General features: G+C 37.8%; 1 protein-coding gene across 1 annotated transcript; it reads left to right on the top strand.

The window, feature by feature from the left end:
• The first annotated feature begins 8,531 nt into the window (after positions 1–8,531).
• LOC103668296 (E3 ubiquitin-protein ligase RLIM-like) lies at positions 8,532–11,851 on the top strand. The gene is made up of 2 exons (XM_008696504.1): positions 8,532–8,772; positions 10,079–11,851. The coding sequence occupies exons 1-2, from the start codon at positions 8,532–8,534 to the stop codon at positions 11,722–11,724; spliced, it is 1,887 nt and encodes a 628-aa protein (XP_008694726.1). The 3' UTR covers positions 11,725–11,851.
• The last annotated feature ends 4,597 nt before the right edge of the window (positions 11,852–16,448 follow it).

The raw sequence follows: 16,448 nt of genomic DNA, 5'->3' as shown, positions 1-16,448 counted from the left end.
CAAAACTGTAGACAAAAGAGGCTGCCCAGGACAGCCTTTCCAGCTAAGAAAAGATAAAAGATCCAAAGGTAAACAATGGCCTCAGAGCAAAGAACAAAACCTGGACAGTAAAACAGTCTCAGCGTAAAGAAAAGTATAGCTATCCAATCCCTCTTTAAAGTTTTCAGAAAGATTTTAGAACATCCCTCACTAACTCTTTGCTAGGCAACTCACATCAGCCTCACATGGCCAAAGGTAAATAGGGGCTTGTTTCAAAAAGAAATGTGGAGTGAACATCCAATAAGAATCATAAGCAACCTGACAGAGAATTTGAGCTATTAGAAGCACTGTGAGCTTAGACTAAAAGGGACAGAAACAGTTCAGAATGAGAAAAATTCTTGGTGCTCTCAAACTCGTACACACAGGAAAACACTAAGAAAGCTACTTTGCTACAAACATGGACTATTTATTTGAAGGAAGATAGGATGACTCAGAAGGCTGTACTAAGATACCGAAGGACCAATTAGTGACTCAGGGAATGGGACTAGGCCTTAACCAAGGACCTGGAAACATGTGCCCAGTTGAATTTCAGAATTATTGTGGACTAGAATTGTCTATTAAGGCTATATTATGTCTAGCTCAAAAATGTATGTCACATGGGAGGAGGGCAAATCACTTGCCTTTTATTTCACAGGTCTGATTGAGAGGAACAACACTCAAGAAATTGTACCTGAAGAGTCTCTTCTAACCTAGGCCTAATTAAGATGACAAGGTTCTGGATATTCATACTTTGGTGGTCTTTGAAAGGGGGTGAATATATTATTTCATGTGAGAAGAATGTAAATATTATCTGTCCAGAGGATTGACTATGGTAAATTAAACATGGCTGTAAATCCTTCACACTTCTTTCCATGAGAGATTCTTTTTCTCCTCCTTGAAGCTGGTCTGGCCTATGGAATATCCTAGAAGTAATGCAAAACTGATACTACATACTGCCCTGGGCCTAGACTTTAAGAAGGCTGATGCTTCTACTATGGTTTCGTATAAACCTGAGTTGCTATGTAAGAAATCTAGTAAGACTAGAATTGCTAGGCTAACTACATGGAGTGGCTGTAGAAAAGGAGCTGAGGTGCATGTGGTGGAGGGTGCTGGGAACCAGCTGATACCCAGTAGTTCCAGAGAAGCTATCCCAGTCACCCTAGCTAATTTAGCTGATATTATGGAAAAGAAACAAGCCCTACTATCCTGTGTCTGAATTTCAGTGTCTTAGAATTGTGTGATAAAATAATAATTCATTGGTTTTAGCCACTAAATTTTCATGTAAGTTGTTATGCAACAATGGATAACCAGAGCACATATCTATGAAACAATAATGTGCAGAACATGTCATGGCTTGCAAAGAGCACACAAAACTCATTGAAGATGAGAAATACTTAATAAAATATTATTTTCTACTCCCTGTGTTTATGAAGTTCATTTATTGGAAGTGCAGTGGACATGATTCATGAGAAAAGATATCTTGTCAATAATTTGCTAAAACATAATTATTAGTTCTAAAACAATTCTTACTTTTTATTTCTTAAAAGATTTATTTATTTGAGAGAGAGAAGGGGAAGGGCAGACGGAGAGAGAGAGAAAGAAGCAGACTCCCTCCTGAGTGCGGAGCAAGATGGACCCGGGACTTGATCCCACGACCCTGAGATCATGACCTGAGCTGAAATCAAGAGTCAGACACTCAACCAACTGAGCCACCCAGGCACCCCTAAAAACAATTTTTAAAATGAAAGTTACATCAAATGAGCTTACTCTATCAGACAGTATATCGGGTCAATTAATGAGGAAGCGGTAAATTCTAATAAGCTGGGTTATATTCATTTATATAATTTGGAATCACAGATCATAGCACCTTTGACTCATTTAATTGTATTTTTCAAGCAGAAAAGGGGGCCCATATTGAGTTTCTGATTGCAGTTCACACCCTGCGAGTAGTTCTCAATCTCTCTTTGTCTGTTATTACAACTGAATCATCTTATCTGCCTATGATTTGTTTTCGTATTTTCTTTTTTGTTTTTGTCTCTAAGTAGAGAAATGTTTCGAACCTAAATGAGTCAGCACTGCAATGTATTTCACATCACATAATTATACCTCTATGTATATACTTTTATCTGTCATTACAACTGGGTTTTTAGAAATATACCGAAAACCTCACAAAAAGATATGTTATAGTCCTGAACATTCATTCTTTAAAAAATTAGTAAGGAGTTGTTTCTCAGGCAGTCTCAGCTCTGGAGATAGGCAGAGCTGTGTCAAACATTCTAGCGTCTCTAAGCACCCACACGCAGAAGGCAAGTGACGCACAAACAGAAAAGGAGCCTCAAGTAGAACAAACTTGAGAAAACCGTTGCAGCCACCTGGGCCAACTTGCAGTCTTCCCAGATTTTCAGTTCCTGGGGCTCAGTTTGCAGTGCCCAGATTGAGCTCTCAAAGGTCATGATCTCTCTGCAAGTAAACAACCTGACTTACCACACCTCATCCAACACCCTGTGGCCAGTCTTTGAGAAGTATGGGCACATCAGCAATGTGCACATCCTGCAGGGTGGCTTCACTAGAATCCTGTGACTTTGCCTTCATCCACTTCCACAAGTGCCACATCACCATGGACGCCGTTCATGGGATCGTGCTAGACGGCCACAAACTGCGGGTACAGATGGCACACGACGGTCGACCACTAGATTCCCATCATGGCCACTGCTGCCAGAACACAGGTGTGAATGCCAGAGCTAAAGCCCCAAGTGTCAATGCTGTTCCAAGAGTAGAAGCTGATCCTGATTTCAGGACAGATCTAGCTTCGGCCACGTAAAGTCTCGCTCTTGCTCTTACAGTAAATCACCATCAACCTCTACATACAGATCTACCCAACGATCCAAGTCCAAGTTGCCCTTGGTGTCCAGTTCTTCCTTCCCAACCAAGTCCAGGTCTAGATCCAGAAGCCTTCCACCCGAAAGGAAATCCAAGTCAGATTGCAATCTAAGAATCTCTAGGAGTGGTGCCCTTTTAGGGTAATGAGTCAGCAAGCAACCTAACTGAGGACTCATGGAAGGGGAGGGAAGGGGAACAACATATTCAATTGATCAAACGGTGTTTAGAACAAGGCACTAGAGCTTGAGAAGTTTATTCTTTAACATGTTGCCTAACTTTCTACTTGTTCTAAATTTTGCCTCAAGTGGTAAACTTCTTTTTACCCTTGTTGTTATTCAAATATCTTCTAAGTTAGTGAGGTGAGCAACTTAGAATTATTATTGATTTGGATATTTCAGGTAAAGTTTTATTTTTCTTTATATATTGCTGACTTTGTGCTTGAAAATAAACAGATTGTTGATCTAATTTGTGGCCTCCCGATTTAAGAAAATACATGCAGCCTTTTCTTATTGAGTAGTTAAAAACTGTCTGGTAATTGACTCATCATTCCATCATTGCCATCATCCTTTTCAAAGAAAGACCCACTCAAAAAAAAAAAAAAAAAAAAAAAAAAAAAGACCTACAAAGAAAGAAAGAGAGAGAGAGAGAGAAAAAAAAAAGAAAGAAAGACCTACTAAGGGCACCTGGGTGGCTCAGTCAGATAAGCAGCCAACTTTTGATTTCAACTCAGGTCATGATCTCAGGGTCCTGGGACGGAGACCCACATCAGGCTCCCCCATCAAAGGGGACTCTGCTTGAGATTCTCCCTCACCCTCTCCCTGTGCACCGCCCCCTGTGCATTTTTTCACTCTCTCATTCTCTCTCAAATAAAATCTTTAAAAAATAAAAAACACTTCAGGTGAAAAGAACTGATTTTTTACAGGGTTATCAAACATAGCTCTAATATTTCATGTATTTTTGTGCACTAGACATAGTTGCACAGCAGCTGAGTGTTGCTGGTTAGCTATTAAGGTGCTATTTCCTAGTGTAGAATGCTAAGCTATTTCATGTGATTTCCTGATTGCTCCTACGTAAAGATGATGTGCTGCAAAGAAACTAATGGCTACCTGGTCTATTAAAAAGTCTAACAATTGCACTTCTAGTCACCTAGGCCTTGAATGTGTATATAACAGAGCATACAGTCAGCACATTTAGCAGAAGATAAATATGCCTTTATTTTTCCACTCACCCCCAAAATGATAAATCTGATCATCTTCATTTATGAATTTAAATATGAAAAATGTTAAGAAGCAAATAATTTGTAACTTTGTAAGTACTAATAACATGCTGTATCTTTTTGCTTATGTTTACACTGTACTGTAACTACCTTCCAAAATTTAATTAAAACGTTTTTCCTGGTGTCTTAAAAATAAAAATTTGTTGTGATTATATTCTCATTCATAAAATTGTGAAACCAAAAAATATTGAGGTCATCCATTTCAAATGTCTTATAAACAAAAATATTAAGACAACCGAGGACCAACTGTCAGAGATCCAAGGTATAAATATTTTAACTTAGCAAGATAAAATCAAAGTCATACACATATGCTACTACCTCATGGCTTTGATGCCCAAGCTTGTCATGACCTTGCCCTGACTCTGCTCTGAATCTTCTGCAATTGCCTTCTATGGCTCAATACCCCATTTCAACTTACTGGCTTTGAATTAATGTTCTGGGAGACAGTTATTTCTAGCTTGATATTGGAATTTGGACCTATTGTGATTCTCCTGCTTCTCTGTTAGCTCAGCATTGCTACACTGACTTAATCCCCACTCAACCTTTCCTCTTTACTTCATGGTTGCCAATCCAGCACTATGGTTCAGGTACTCTTTTCAATTCTACTGCCCAATTCTCTAAGCAACTGACTAAATCAAACTGAAGAACAGAGTCAACTTTGTCACATTAAAGTTTTAGAAATGGGAGTCTAGAGAGTTTAAATGATTGGGCAAATAATGAATTAATGATTGGTCTTCAACCTAAATTTTCAACCCAATACTCTTTTCTATATACTGAATTTCCTCAAGCATATTGCTTTTAAATACACTGAATTCAAATAATGCTTGGAAACACCAATTGTGATGTTAACAATCATTGATAACAAAATATTTAAAACAAATAATGGTAATGCTCTAGGAACTCAATGTTTGAGATGAAGTACATTCACACTGCAAAGGAAATTTCAAGACTTAACTGAAATAGACCTATTAGTAGTACCCAGAAACTACACATGAGCCAATGGTTATTAACTTAACCAAACATCTGTTTGAAATTTTTAAACACATCACACCTATATGTGTATGTGCACACACAAGCACACACCTACTCACACTAATTAAGACTCTGCTAAACTTAGGCATCCTAAAAATCCCACCAGGGAGCTAATTGGTCACGTAACATTATCTCACTCTTTATTAAGTGAAAGACATTTTAGTTCCCACCAGAACCATTCTGTTTCTTAATATAAACCAAATGCTCAGTGGTAATTTACTTCAGGATATTTTCTCTTCATCTGACAATTAAATGAGTATCAGAATACATTGTATAATATGTGAAACACATATGAAAATAGGGACACTTGAAAAAGGATCTCATGGTACAGAAAAATAGGAAATTTATCTAACAGATTAACATTATATGCTTAACCAGATTTGATTCATAATCAAATGAAAATGATTGCTCATTTATTTCAACTTAATTATATACAACTTCAGTGTCTGATACTTATTAAATAAATGACAGAAAAAATCTGTATTCTTATATTTTCATAAAAGACTAAACCCAATTAAACTTATATAAACAAGTTAACCTTATTAAACGGATAATAGCAAATAAGTTTTAGATGGCAAATTTATTAAAAATTACTTTTTGATATCTGACTAGTTCACTGATCATATCACTCTCTTGTTGCAACTATTAGGAACCTTCCAACTCTAAGTGACAGAAATTCTACACAAGCTTTACATTAAAAAATAAAAGAAGAAGAAATGCATTGGTGTACAGATCTAAAGATCCTAAGGCACATCTAGCTTCAGGTATTTCTCAAATTTTTTCTTAGGTATCTGGCCCTTTCTCCATCTGTTTTTCTCTGTCTCTTTATGTTGATTTTCCTCATTCTCGGGTACACAAGATAGCCCCAAGCATCTTCAGGTTTACATCCTACCAGCTTAGAAACCTCATTAAAAAATAATTTTTTATTTTTAGTAGTTATAGGTAACATCTCAGATTTAATTTTTTAAAATTTTGTTTAAAGACTTATTTATTTGTGAGAGAGAGAGACAGAGCATGGGGTTGTGGGGGGAGGAGCAGAGGGAGAGAGAAACAAGCAGATTCAATCCCATGACCCTGAGATCATAACCTGAGCCAAAACCAAGAGTCAGATACGCAACCAACTGCGCCACCCAGGCACCCCAGATTTAACTTTTAAACACACTTTTGGGGGTGCCTGGGTGGCTCAGTCATTAAGCGTCTGCCTTCGGCTCAGGGTGTGATCCTGGAGTCCTAGGATCGAGCCCCGCATCAGGCTCCTCTGCTGGGAGCCTGCTTCTTCCTCTCCCACTCCCCCTGCTGTGCTCCCTCTCTCTCTGGCTGTCTTTCTCTCTGTCAAATAAATAAATAAAATATTTTAAAAAAATAAATAAAATAAACATACTTTTGGTCACATGTCCATGCTTAAACCAGCCACCATAACCAGTAATTTGAGATCTGCTGATTAGACATGGCTGCATCATGTGTTCTTTCCTTTATCTGTGGCAGTGAATTCAGCTGAACCTAAACCAACTGGACTAAGATTGAACAATCAGTTTTTCCTTCAAGAAAATCAGGGTGCTATTATCATAAGTATGTTAAGTCGACACTAAGCAGGCAAAAACAAAACCCATTATCTGTTCTCAAAAAATAATAAAACATCTGTGTCCTATTTCTTACAGGAAAAACTCAAAACTCAATTTATAGTCTCTGTCAATTATTCTTTCTGGGATAAATTTCACATCATTTCCACCCCAACTCCAAAACTGTGGCCACAGTTCCCCAAAGAAGCCAAGGTCTTTCAAGTCTGTTCCTTCAGTCTGACATACTCTCTGTTCACCAACACACACCCAACTGACACTTTCCACCAGTAGAAACTCATAATTATATTTAAAGATCCAGATTTAAATGTACTACCTATGAAATATTTCCCAACTACCGTTAAACAATCATCACACAGTTCCTTGTACTTATACAATATTATAGATATAAATCTCTTATCACATATAATATATTTTCACAGTTTCTATGTGATGTTTCCGTCACCTGGAAAATAAATTACTTGGGAGTACAGACTTCTGCAATATTTGACATATCTCTAGTGGACATTAACTGATTATTTATGCTGGACAGACACATTGTTAAATAAGTCCAACTGAATAATGTTTCAAATTCCATAGCCAAATCTTGTCTTTACTCGAACAATCTGAAAGATTCCAAAACAAGTGTTAAGTGGGACTGGTAAGATTAATGAGTTCAAAAACTCTTAGAGGTCTCCTTCAGATAGCACTGCAGATGAGCATTATTCTCACCATGCCATCCTGGCTGCACTAAACATACATGGAACAAAATCAGCAGAATCAGTACACATTACAGCAGGCAAAATAGCTACTTTAGATCTGTTTTAGAAGTGCCTGTGATATTCTGGCTAGATTTAAGGATTATTTATAATATTTATGAGAAAGGAGACCAAAAATGAAACTATGCTTGTGTGGAGAATTCTTTAAGGAATTCACCAGAAAACCTGCCAAAGTTTTAGTTTGTTTTTGTTTTGTTTTGCTTTAACAGAAGCTTGAGGGACTGTATAATTCCCATTAAGAGTGAAAAGGATAAAAAATATTTTAAAATAATAAAAAATGATAAAAGAATGAAAAGGAAACGACCCAACTAGAGAAATTCAGCTATGGCTCTGGTCAATTATCAAAAACTGTGGGCTTTCTTAATATCTGTGATTTGAGGAATTCATGAGGAGAAAAGAGAGAGTTCCCTGGACACCTGAAAATGAGAATTGTTACATTTGACTAGAATGACTTTGGTGTGACATTTTGAAGAAGGCAGTCATATGTAATATAACTAGCTGCATTTGGGGTCTTTAATTTAACATACAAATAACTAGAGCACAGCAGAGCCTGGAAAAGACTCCTGAAAACCTGACAATAGGCTCATGCAGGTAAAAGGCGGTGAAGGACAGTGCTTGGCACACAATGAGCCTCGGCAGTATTTGCTGGTTTTGAATGAAGTGAAACCTACCTTGAATATAGTCCCTAGTTGGTAACAATAAGGAGGATAATGGATACCTAGGCAACGGTGCCTAGCAAGCTCTCAGATAAAGGCGGTTCTTAACTAAGGACTCATCAGAAGCTGCAGAACCGCGGTCAGGAAGGCAGGAGAAACCTACGCGGAGGCAGATCCAACCGCGTCGGGTCCTGACACTCCAACCGAAGCAGGAAGAGAATCCAGTTATTGTATTTCATTTATTATATATACACTCATACATAAATTAAGACCCAGTTATTGTTTTTCAACACCATGTCATAAAAGTCAGGTATCTTTCCACTTGTTCATCAAGATGGAAAATTCAGGTTACAACGATGAAGATGAATCTGCGGCTCGGCGCAGAAGTCAGATGGACCGATTGGTCCGGGAAGAAGATTTCTATCGATTTGTAAATAACCTGAGTGAAGAAGATTACAAGCTTATGAGGGATAACAATTTTCTAGGCATCCCAGGTGAAACTACATTAGAAGAGTTGCTGAGGAGACTTCAACGGATTAAAGACAACCCACGGCAAAATTCAGATGAAAATACAGGTATATTTCAGTTTTAGGGAGAATAGAATGGGATGGGTAAGTCACTTCATAGTAGTGTCAGCCAAAGATGATACAGAAGTGGCACACATTAATTTGGCGCTAAGTAACTTCTCATTAAAAAGAACTGGTATTTACTTGATTTTTGGTGAGAATGTCCAGATATGTTTTTTCCCCCAATTCACATTTGGGTTACTTTAATTGGGCAACAGTGTGAAATAGCCTATTGATATTTTTCTTGGTTTTCTACCTCAACCAAAAGTTCCTCCTACTTCCTGAATTATTTTTTTGTACAAAGACATGGACTTCTTTACCAACAAAAAATATTATATACTCCATTTAACTGGGGGTAATTTCGCCCCCACTCCCCAAGGGACATTTGACAATGTCTGGAGATATCTTTGGTTGTCAAAAATGTTGAGTGGGTGTTACTGGCAAATAGTGGGCAGAGGCCAAGAGTACTGCCAAACACCTCACAATGCATAGGATAGCTCCCCAGAACTAAGAATCATCCAGCACCAAAATGTTAACAGTGCTAAGGTTGAGAAATCCTACTCTGATCAGGTCTGGTGCTTCTCTCCTAGTGTGAAGTAGAGAATTTTATTATCGAATGAAGACAACATATAATAGTTTGGTTCTTAAGTACGGCCTCATATACACATGCTAGGTTCAGTCTATTTATTTGATCTGACCTTCAATTTCACGTCAACTCAAAATCTTGGTAATATTAAGAAATATTCAAAAACTTTTAAACCTATAAACTTTATTTAAATTTGGACAATGCCTACAATAGTCTTATATTTTAAAATAACTTTATATATTACCATAAGCACTTAAGAGCCTAGAAGAAATAATGTTGTAGGCTAATGAGAATTAGGCAGTTATGTAAACTGAACTAAAATACTAGCACTGTACCTAAACTTTGTTTAATTGCATTAATGTTTTGACAGTGGAGTGAAAAAATGTAGTCTCTTGACTGTCCTTCCATGGTGGTACACAAGGCCATGTATATGATGAAATAATGAAAACAGACTTCCTCCAGATATCTTTTAAAAAAAAATTCTCTAAATTTATCTAGGATTACCTAGCTCTTTTCAGGAGGAACTCAAACTTTCCTGCCTTTACTTGTAAATCTAGAAAATGCAGCTTACAAAATATTAACTCTATAAATGTGAAATGTTTAAAACATCTGAGTATTAAAGTTCTAATTTTTTGTTTGCTTTTGAAACAAGGTTTCAGAGTGCTATTTTATGATGGTTCTAATTTTGGTAGTTCCTTTCTGCCCCCACTTTTTTTTTTTTGTTAACAGGTGGAGGAGATTCTTCTGACAATACACCTAGTGGTGACTCTCTATTAGATTCGGTTAACTCTTTCGGACAAACTGAAAATGCGACAAGTGGGCAAACAGAAAACCAGTCTTGGGAAGAACTGAGCCAGATTAATTCAAATAGCGATAATTCCAGATTTGGTTTAGAAATGAATTTTAATGTTAATAACGGGAGCCCAAATCCAGAGAACGAATATGTACCATCCACAAGACTTCCCAGAGGAGACAATATGGAAAATATCCAAAGGCAAGTGGAAAATTCACAATCTGAATCATTTATTAGACCATCTACACCAGAACAAAGTACAACTGAAGCATTAATAGAAGTCCCAGTTACCAGAGGTCAGCGAAGACCAAGAAGCAGGAGCCCAGAGCATCGGAGAACCAGAGCAAGAACTGAAAGTAGTTCAGCTCCAAATTCACTGAATGAACTTTTACTAAGATTTCATCAGAATATAGCACCTGAGACTTTTGAGCAGCTTCTGGTAGAGGAGACTGAATTATTTTCTAGAATTCAGCACGAAGAAACATCAAGACAGGAAATAACTGGACCCGAGCAGCAAAATAGGGGTCTTTTTTCAACTTCTGGAACAAGGATTACTGTTCAAGAAGAAAGTTCTTCAGACACAACCAGTGATGGTGAATCTTGGGAATTGGAACAGATAAGTTCAACTATACTGTTCAATCTTGAAGTAGGACAAGTTCATCTTGAGGCATATTCTCACACTGATAGCATAGCTAGCACAACTCCATTAACATATGAGACACCATACAACACTGTCACTTTAGACAGTGAACAAGAAGAACTTAGGCATATGTTTTCATATTATGAGCAGACAGATGCTTATGTCAGTACCACCGGAATTCCCATTCACAGACTTTTAAATACTGATTTAAATGATACAACATCTATTACAATTCAGAGCACATTTACACAGACAGTGACAAGATTCAGTGACTCAAGTGACCTTATGGACAGTGACAGTGATGTAGTAGACAGTATCTCACTCTCAAGTCAAAGCACGGAAAGGGCAGAGTCACCAGATGAGAGAGATGGTTCTGGTGGTAGGACTAGTTCTGGTTCCAATTCAAATCCTAGTTCTGATTTCCATTCAAATTTTCCATTGATTTCCAGTACAAATTCCAGCTACATATCTAGTTTCAATTCTAGTCCTATTTCCAGTTCCAGCTCCAGTGATGAAAATTCAGAAATTAGATCACTGATGTTTGAAGGCAGTAATGAAATAAGCTTACCATCAGGCTCACCATCAGAAACCAGGCGAGAAAGTAGACCTATGAGCCCAATAATATTTGAAGAAAGTGACTCTTGGACCTCCCTTAATTTGGACCATTTTTTCCTCTTGAATGAAGACCATCATGACCAACCTACAGGACTCACCAAAGCACAAATTGACAACTTGCCTATAAGATCTTTTGGTAAAAGTGGTGCATTAAAAGCCTGTAGTATTTGCATCACAGAGTACACAGAAGGCAACAGACTTCACATCCTACCTTGCTCCCATGAATTTCACGTCCACTGTATCGATCGCTGGCTGTCGGAGAACTCTACCTGTCCTATTTGTCGTAGAAAAGCAGTAGATTCTGGTGAAAGAGAAAACTCTAATTGAGATCTGAATTCTCAGCTATATAAGCTGCTATCGTGATGAACAAACATAGTGACCTTCCTAATGTCCACTTTTGGAGTTATTCTTAAATATAACAATCTGAATCTAATCTAATATTGAATCCTGATATAACAATCTGAACTGAATTATTAGTTTCTGAAGGAATGATTGACTTTCCCCAATTTCTGTTCCAGAATAAAAAAAAAAAATATTGTCCTATCTGACAGCAATATTGTCCTATCTGTTAAATATAACAATCTGAATCTAATCTAAAATTGAATCCCAGTGTAACAATCTGAACTGAAGCATTGGTTCCTGAAGGAATGATTGGACTTTCCTCAATTTCTGTTCCAAAATAAAAGAAAATATTAAAAAATCAAACAATATTGTCCTATCTGAGAGCAAAACCAAATTTCACACCATAATCGATCGCTGAATTTCAAAAGAAACTTAGCGGGTACACTGGGGTGGGATGTTCCTAATTCCATGAGAGAAATGTCTGAATATATAATCAATCCAGATAGAGCCTAGTAGTCTTATCTAGTCATGCAAATCCCAGACATCTCATAGCCCTGTCTCATCTTAGATGTGCATGCAAAGACACAGGAACACAACCAAAATAATTAAGCAAGTTAAGAATTTATTAGAGTCACATAAAAAAGTCATTACATTCATAGAATGCTGTAAAAAGCTTTAAAAACTTTGTCTTCCTATCTCTCTTCCCAGCAGTTTATCCCAACCCTTAATACTACCATTAGTTTCTCCCATTTTCCACTACCAAAATATCAGTTAGGATCCTGGGCAAAAAATGACGGCAGACTTGAAAAGGGTGATGGAATAGAGTTTAATGAAGAGACTATTTACTAAAAGTGTGTAAAGAATGAAAGGAAACAAAGAGATGATGAAGTGCCCTGAGGCTAGCAACTGTGAAAAGCCAGTATTCTCACCATTAGGCTTAAAGGGGTATAGAGAGGCAGTAGTTGCCTCTTCCCCTTGCCCTCCATTCTCCTCTTTGACTCAGCTCTTTAACAATCCTCTTTTAATTTTCCTTTCATCTACTCAGAGCTGATACCACAAAGAAGAGAACAAGTACATTTTATCTTTAGAAGTGATGAGATGACAAACCCACAGAATTTAATTATGTTGCTCTTAAACATGTCACACTTAGGTTTGCTGTGACTGTAAACAACTAAGGAAAAAAGCCAGTATAGATATTTCTTCATTTTTTGCTTTATAAGTACATTCAAGTCTCAATTTCTTTTTTTAAAAAAGATTTATTAATTTTAGAGTATGTATGGATGGGGGGACAGGGGCAGAGGGAGAGAAACTCAAGCAGACTCTGTGCTGAGCACAGAGCCCAATGCAGGGCTCGATCCCATGACCCTGAGATCATGACTTGAGCAGAAACCAAGGGTCCGACACTTAACCAACTGAGTCACCCAGGTACCCTGAATTTCTTTTTATTTATAAGTTTAGTTCATATAATTTTAAAAAACATATCCTTAATTCTTATAATGTGTCTTATGGTTTATATATCTTAATCTTTATGTGAATGATCCAAACTACCCAATTATTGCTTAGAGCCTCCCAAGTTGTAATCTGAAAAACTGGAGTTCAAAAACATGCCTACATAATTCAATTCTAATCATCCCCATCAAAGTATCACCCAAAACCATGACACTATAAAATCAAATGTTAGGTCATACTTCCTTTCCACCAAATATAGTGAAGGATTTTTCTCCTAATTCAGCTCAGAAACTCTGGAGTTTTTTACTTTTTTGTTTTTGTTTTTGTATATTGGCCAAATGAGCAAATTTTACTTGAAATTTTCAATACTGGTTTAGGTGATAGTACACTGTATTATAACCAAAGCAACAGTCATAAATTTTGTACAGTGTGCAATCTATATCAATATGGTCAGTGCTGAGTATAACCTTTCTCTAAAAATTTAAAGTCAGAATCATCACTGACTTTTTTTTTTTTTTTTAAGATTTTATCTATTTATTTGAGAGAGAAAGAATGAGCAGGGGGGAGGGGCAGAGGGAGAAGCAGACTCCCTGCTAAGCATGGGGCCCGATGTGGGGCTCAATCCCAGGACCCTGAGATTATGACCTAAGCCAAAGGCAGATGCTTAACCAACTGAGCCACCCAGGCACCCCTGACCTTTATTTTCTATGTGAATTGCTGGCAGCCACAGTAATTACACAGAAACATAAAATATAAACAAGGTATGCTGGTGAAGTCTTTTAATACATCTTTGAGCTAGAATATTTTTTAAAATAAAAGATATTTGCATGGCTGGGAATAAAGTCTTAAATTAACCTCTGAAATTCACATTAAATTCTGAAAATTGTTTGAATATTCTGATCATTACTAAATATTTTTGACACATCTATTTCATTAAAAGTGAGAATAATTATAGCAGTACTTGTCTTCTTGCTATCCTAATGTGTTCCAATCTTCCAGAGGATAACCACTGTCTCATCAATGCTTCAGTACATTCACACATGCCTTCCGTAGAATTCTAAAACGGTCCCCAGTGATTTTTAGAGTAGCCCCCTCCCCTGGAATATCACCTATGAACGTGATGGAATATCATTCCCATTCCTAGGTTATGATGTAAGGTACAGTTGATTGGGAGATTATCCAGAATGAGCCTGACCTAATCAGGTGAGCCCTTAAAAGTCACAGGATTTCTAGACCAGATAAGATGGTTTATACTCCTCTCTCCCTGCTCCCCGCTCTGTAAGTACAACTATATATCCTAGAAATAACATGAGACAACCAAAGGAGAACTCTGAAAGTTCTAAAGGAGAAAGTGAATTGGTTAGGGGCCCATGGAATGGATGAACAACTTCGTGGTAGGACATCTTATGACCCCCTCCCAAAAGGAAAAGGTGACCCAGGCTTAGCACTTCCTAACTCCCAATTTAGTAATAGAAGGCAGTTCAAATAGGCTCTTCCTATACCAGATCAAATGGGAGTCCCACTGAAAACACCAGGTGAGCTCTGCAGAAGCTGTAAAGAGAGAAAAAAAAATTGGAAGCCCTGCTGACAATAAGTCACCTGGAAAAGTGCTTTCCTTTCCCACTGGACCTGAGGCCCCCTTTCCCCACCCAGACATACTGGTGATCAAGAGTACCAGCAAAAGTGATCCCAACATATAAAGCTCCCGCCTGGAAAATGGTCTTCTCCTAAGACTCCTCTCCCATACACAGAGATACCAGGCAACTTGCCTATTCCTACCAACACAAAAAGCTCTTAAGTTGGTAAGTACCCACCATCCCTTACAGACATGGGAGATACTGACAAGTGCCGGGCCCAGGAAGTGCTCTTCATCCAAGTGGACCAGAGTTTCCCTTTCAATTAGGGAGTTAAATCTAGGGGTTTTTATGGGCTCTTTGGTGTGGGCTGTTTTTTTTTTTTTTTTAAGATTTTATTTATTTATGTGACAGACAGCCAGCGAGAGAGGGAACACAGCAGGGGGAGTGGGAGAGGAAGAAGCAGGCTCCCAGCGGAGGAGTCTTCCACGATCACGCCCTGAGCCAAAGGTAGATGCTAACGACTGCACTACCCAGGCGCCCCTGGTGTGGGCTGTTTTAATCTGATTAACCCTCCATGTGCCTGTCACCCAATCAGGTTTTTGTTCATTCACATGGGAAAGGGTGGAGGGCTCCTTCCAGGGTGGTATAAAATACATTTAAGGGTGGTTTCCTCTTGGTGGGGGGGGTGACCCTTGTCCCTGCCTGCTTTTCTTCCAACTATCCTTCATTACTTATTTTTAAGAATCTACAGGTATGAGAGAAGTTCTGAAAATGGAGATATTATCCTTATAAGAGACATTCACATGTATAAGGGAAATTTCCATTTGCAAGTGTGTCTCTTTTGCTGTACCAGGAAAAGGGGGATTGCTCAATCCCTAGAAACTCCTATCAATGGAGAAAACAAGGATTTAAATTTACATAACAAACTTTCTCTTGTTTACTGTGCTTTTTCTAGAACTCTCCCAAGTGGCTCCCCACCCCAAATATCTTTTGTCTTTAACTGACAATAATATTTAAGGTTATGGCTTTGGCCATTTGGGGAAATTAGTTTTCCCTGGTGTCTCCCATGTATACAAAAGGTATACATGTTATTAAACTTTTGTTTGCTTTTCTCCTGTTAATCTGTCTTGTCAATTTTATTTTATTTATTTATTTTTTAAAGATTTTATTTATTTATTTGACAGAGAGAGAGACAGCCAGTGAGAGAGGGAACACAAGCAGGGGGAGTGGGAGAGAAAGAAGCAGCCTTCCAGTGGAGGAGCCTGATGTGGGGCTCGATCCCAGTATGCCAGGATCACGCCCTGAGCCCAAGGCAGATGCTTAACGACTGAGACACCCAGGTGCCCCATGTCTTATCAATTTTATTATTAGATCAGCCAAAGAAACTAGAAGGGTAGAAGGAAAATTATTCCCCCCCATACATGATTCCTGCAGATATATTTTTGCAAGTAAACACTTCTATAGTGAACTTGCCACCATAGAACACTGGTGGAAGCAAAGCATTTATGAATAAAGTAACTAGTGGTGCACAATTATATATAACTTATGTGGGAAACTATTAAGTATGTAGCATGCAAAGGCAGTCTATTAATCTATGAGTATAATTTATGACAGAGATGAAAGTAGATGCACAATTGTTATGACAGCATAAATGCTCTCAGAATTGCACTTGAGATACTATTA

The sequence above is a fragment of the Ursus maritimus genome (assembly GCF_017311325.1).
Source record: "Ursus maritimus isolate PB19 chromosome X unlocalized genomic scaffold, ASM1731132v1 scaffold_X1, whole genome shotgun sequence".
In the NCBI taxonomy this organism is placed as follows: domain Eukaryota; kingdom Metazoa; phylum Chordata; class Mammalia; order Carnivora; family Ursidae; genus Ursus; species Ursus maritimus.
This window is presented reverse-complemented; position numbering and strand designations above follow the sequence as displayed.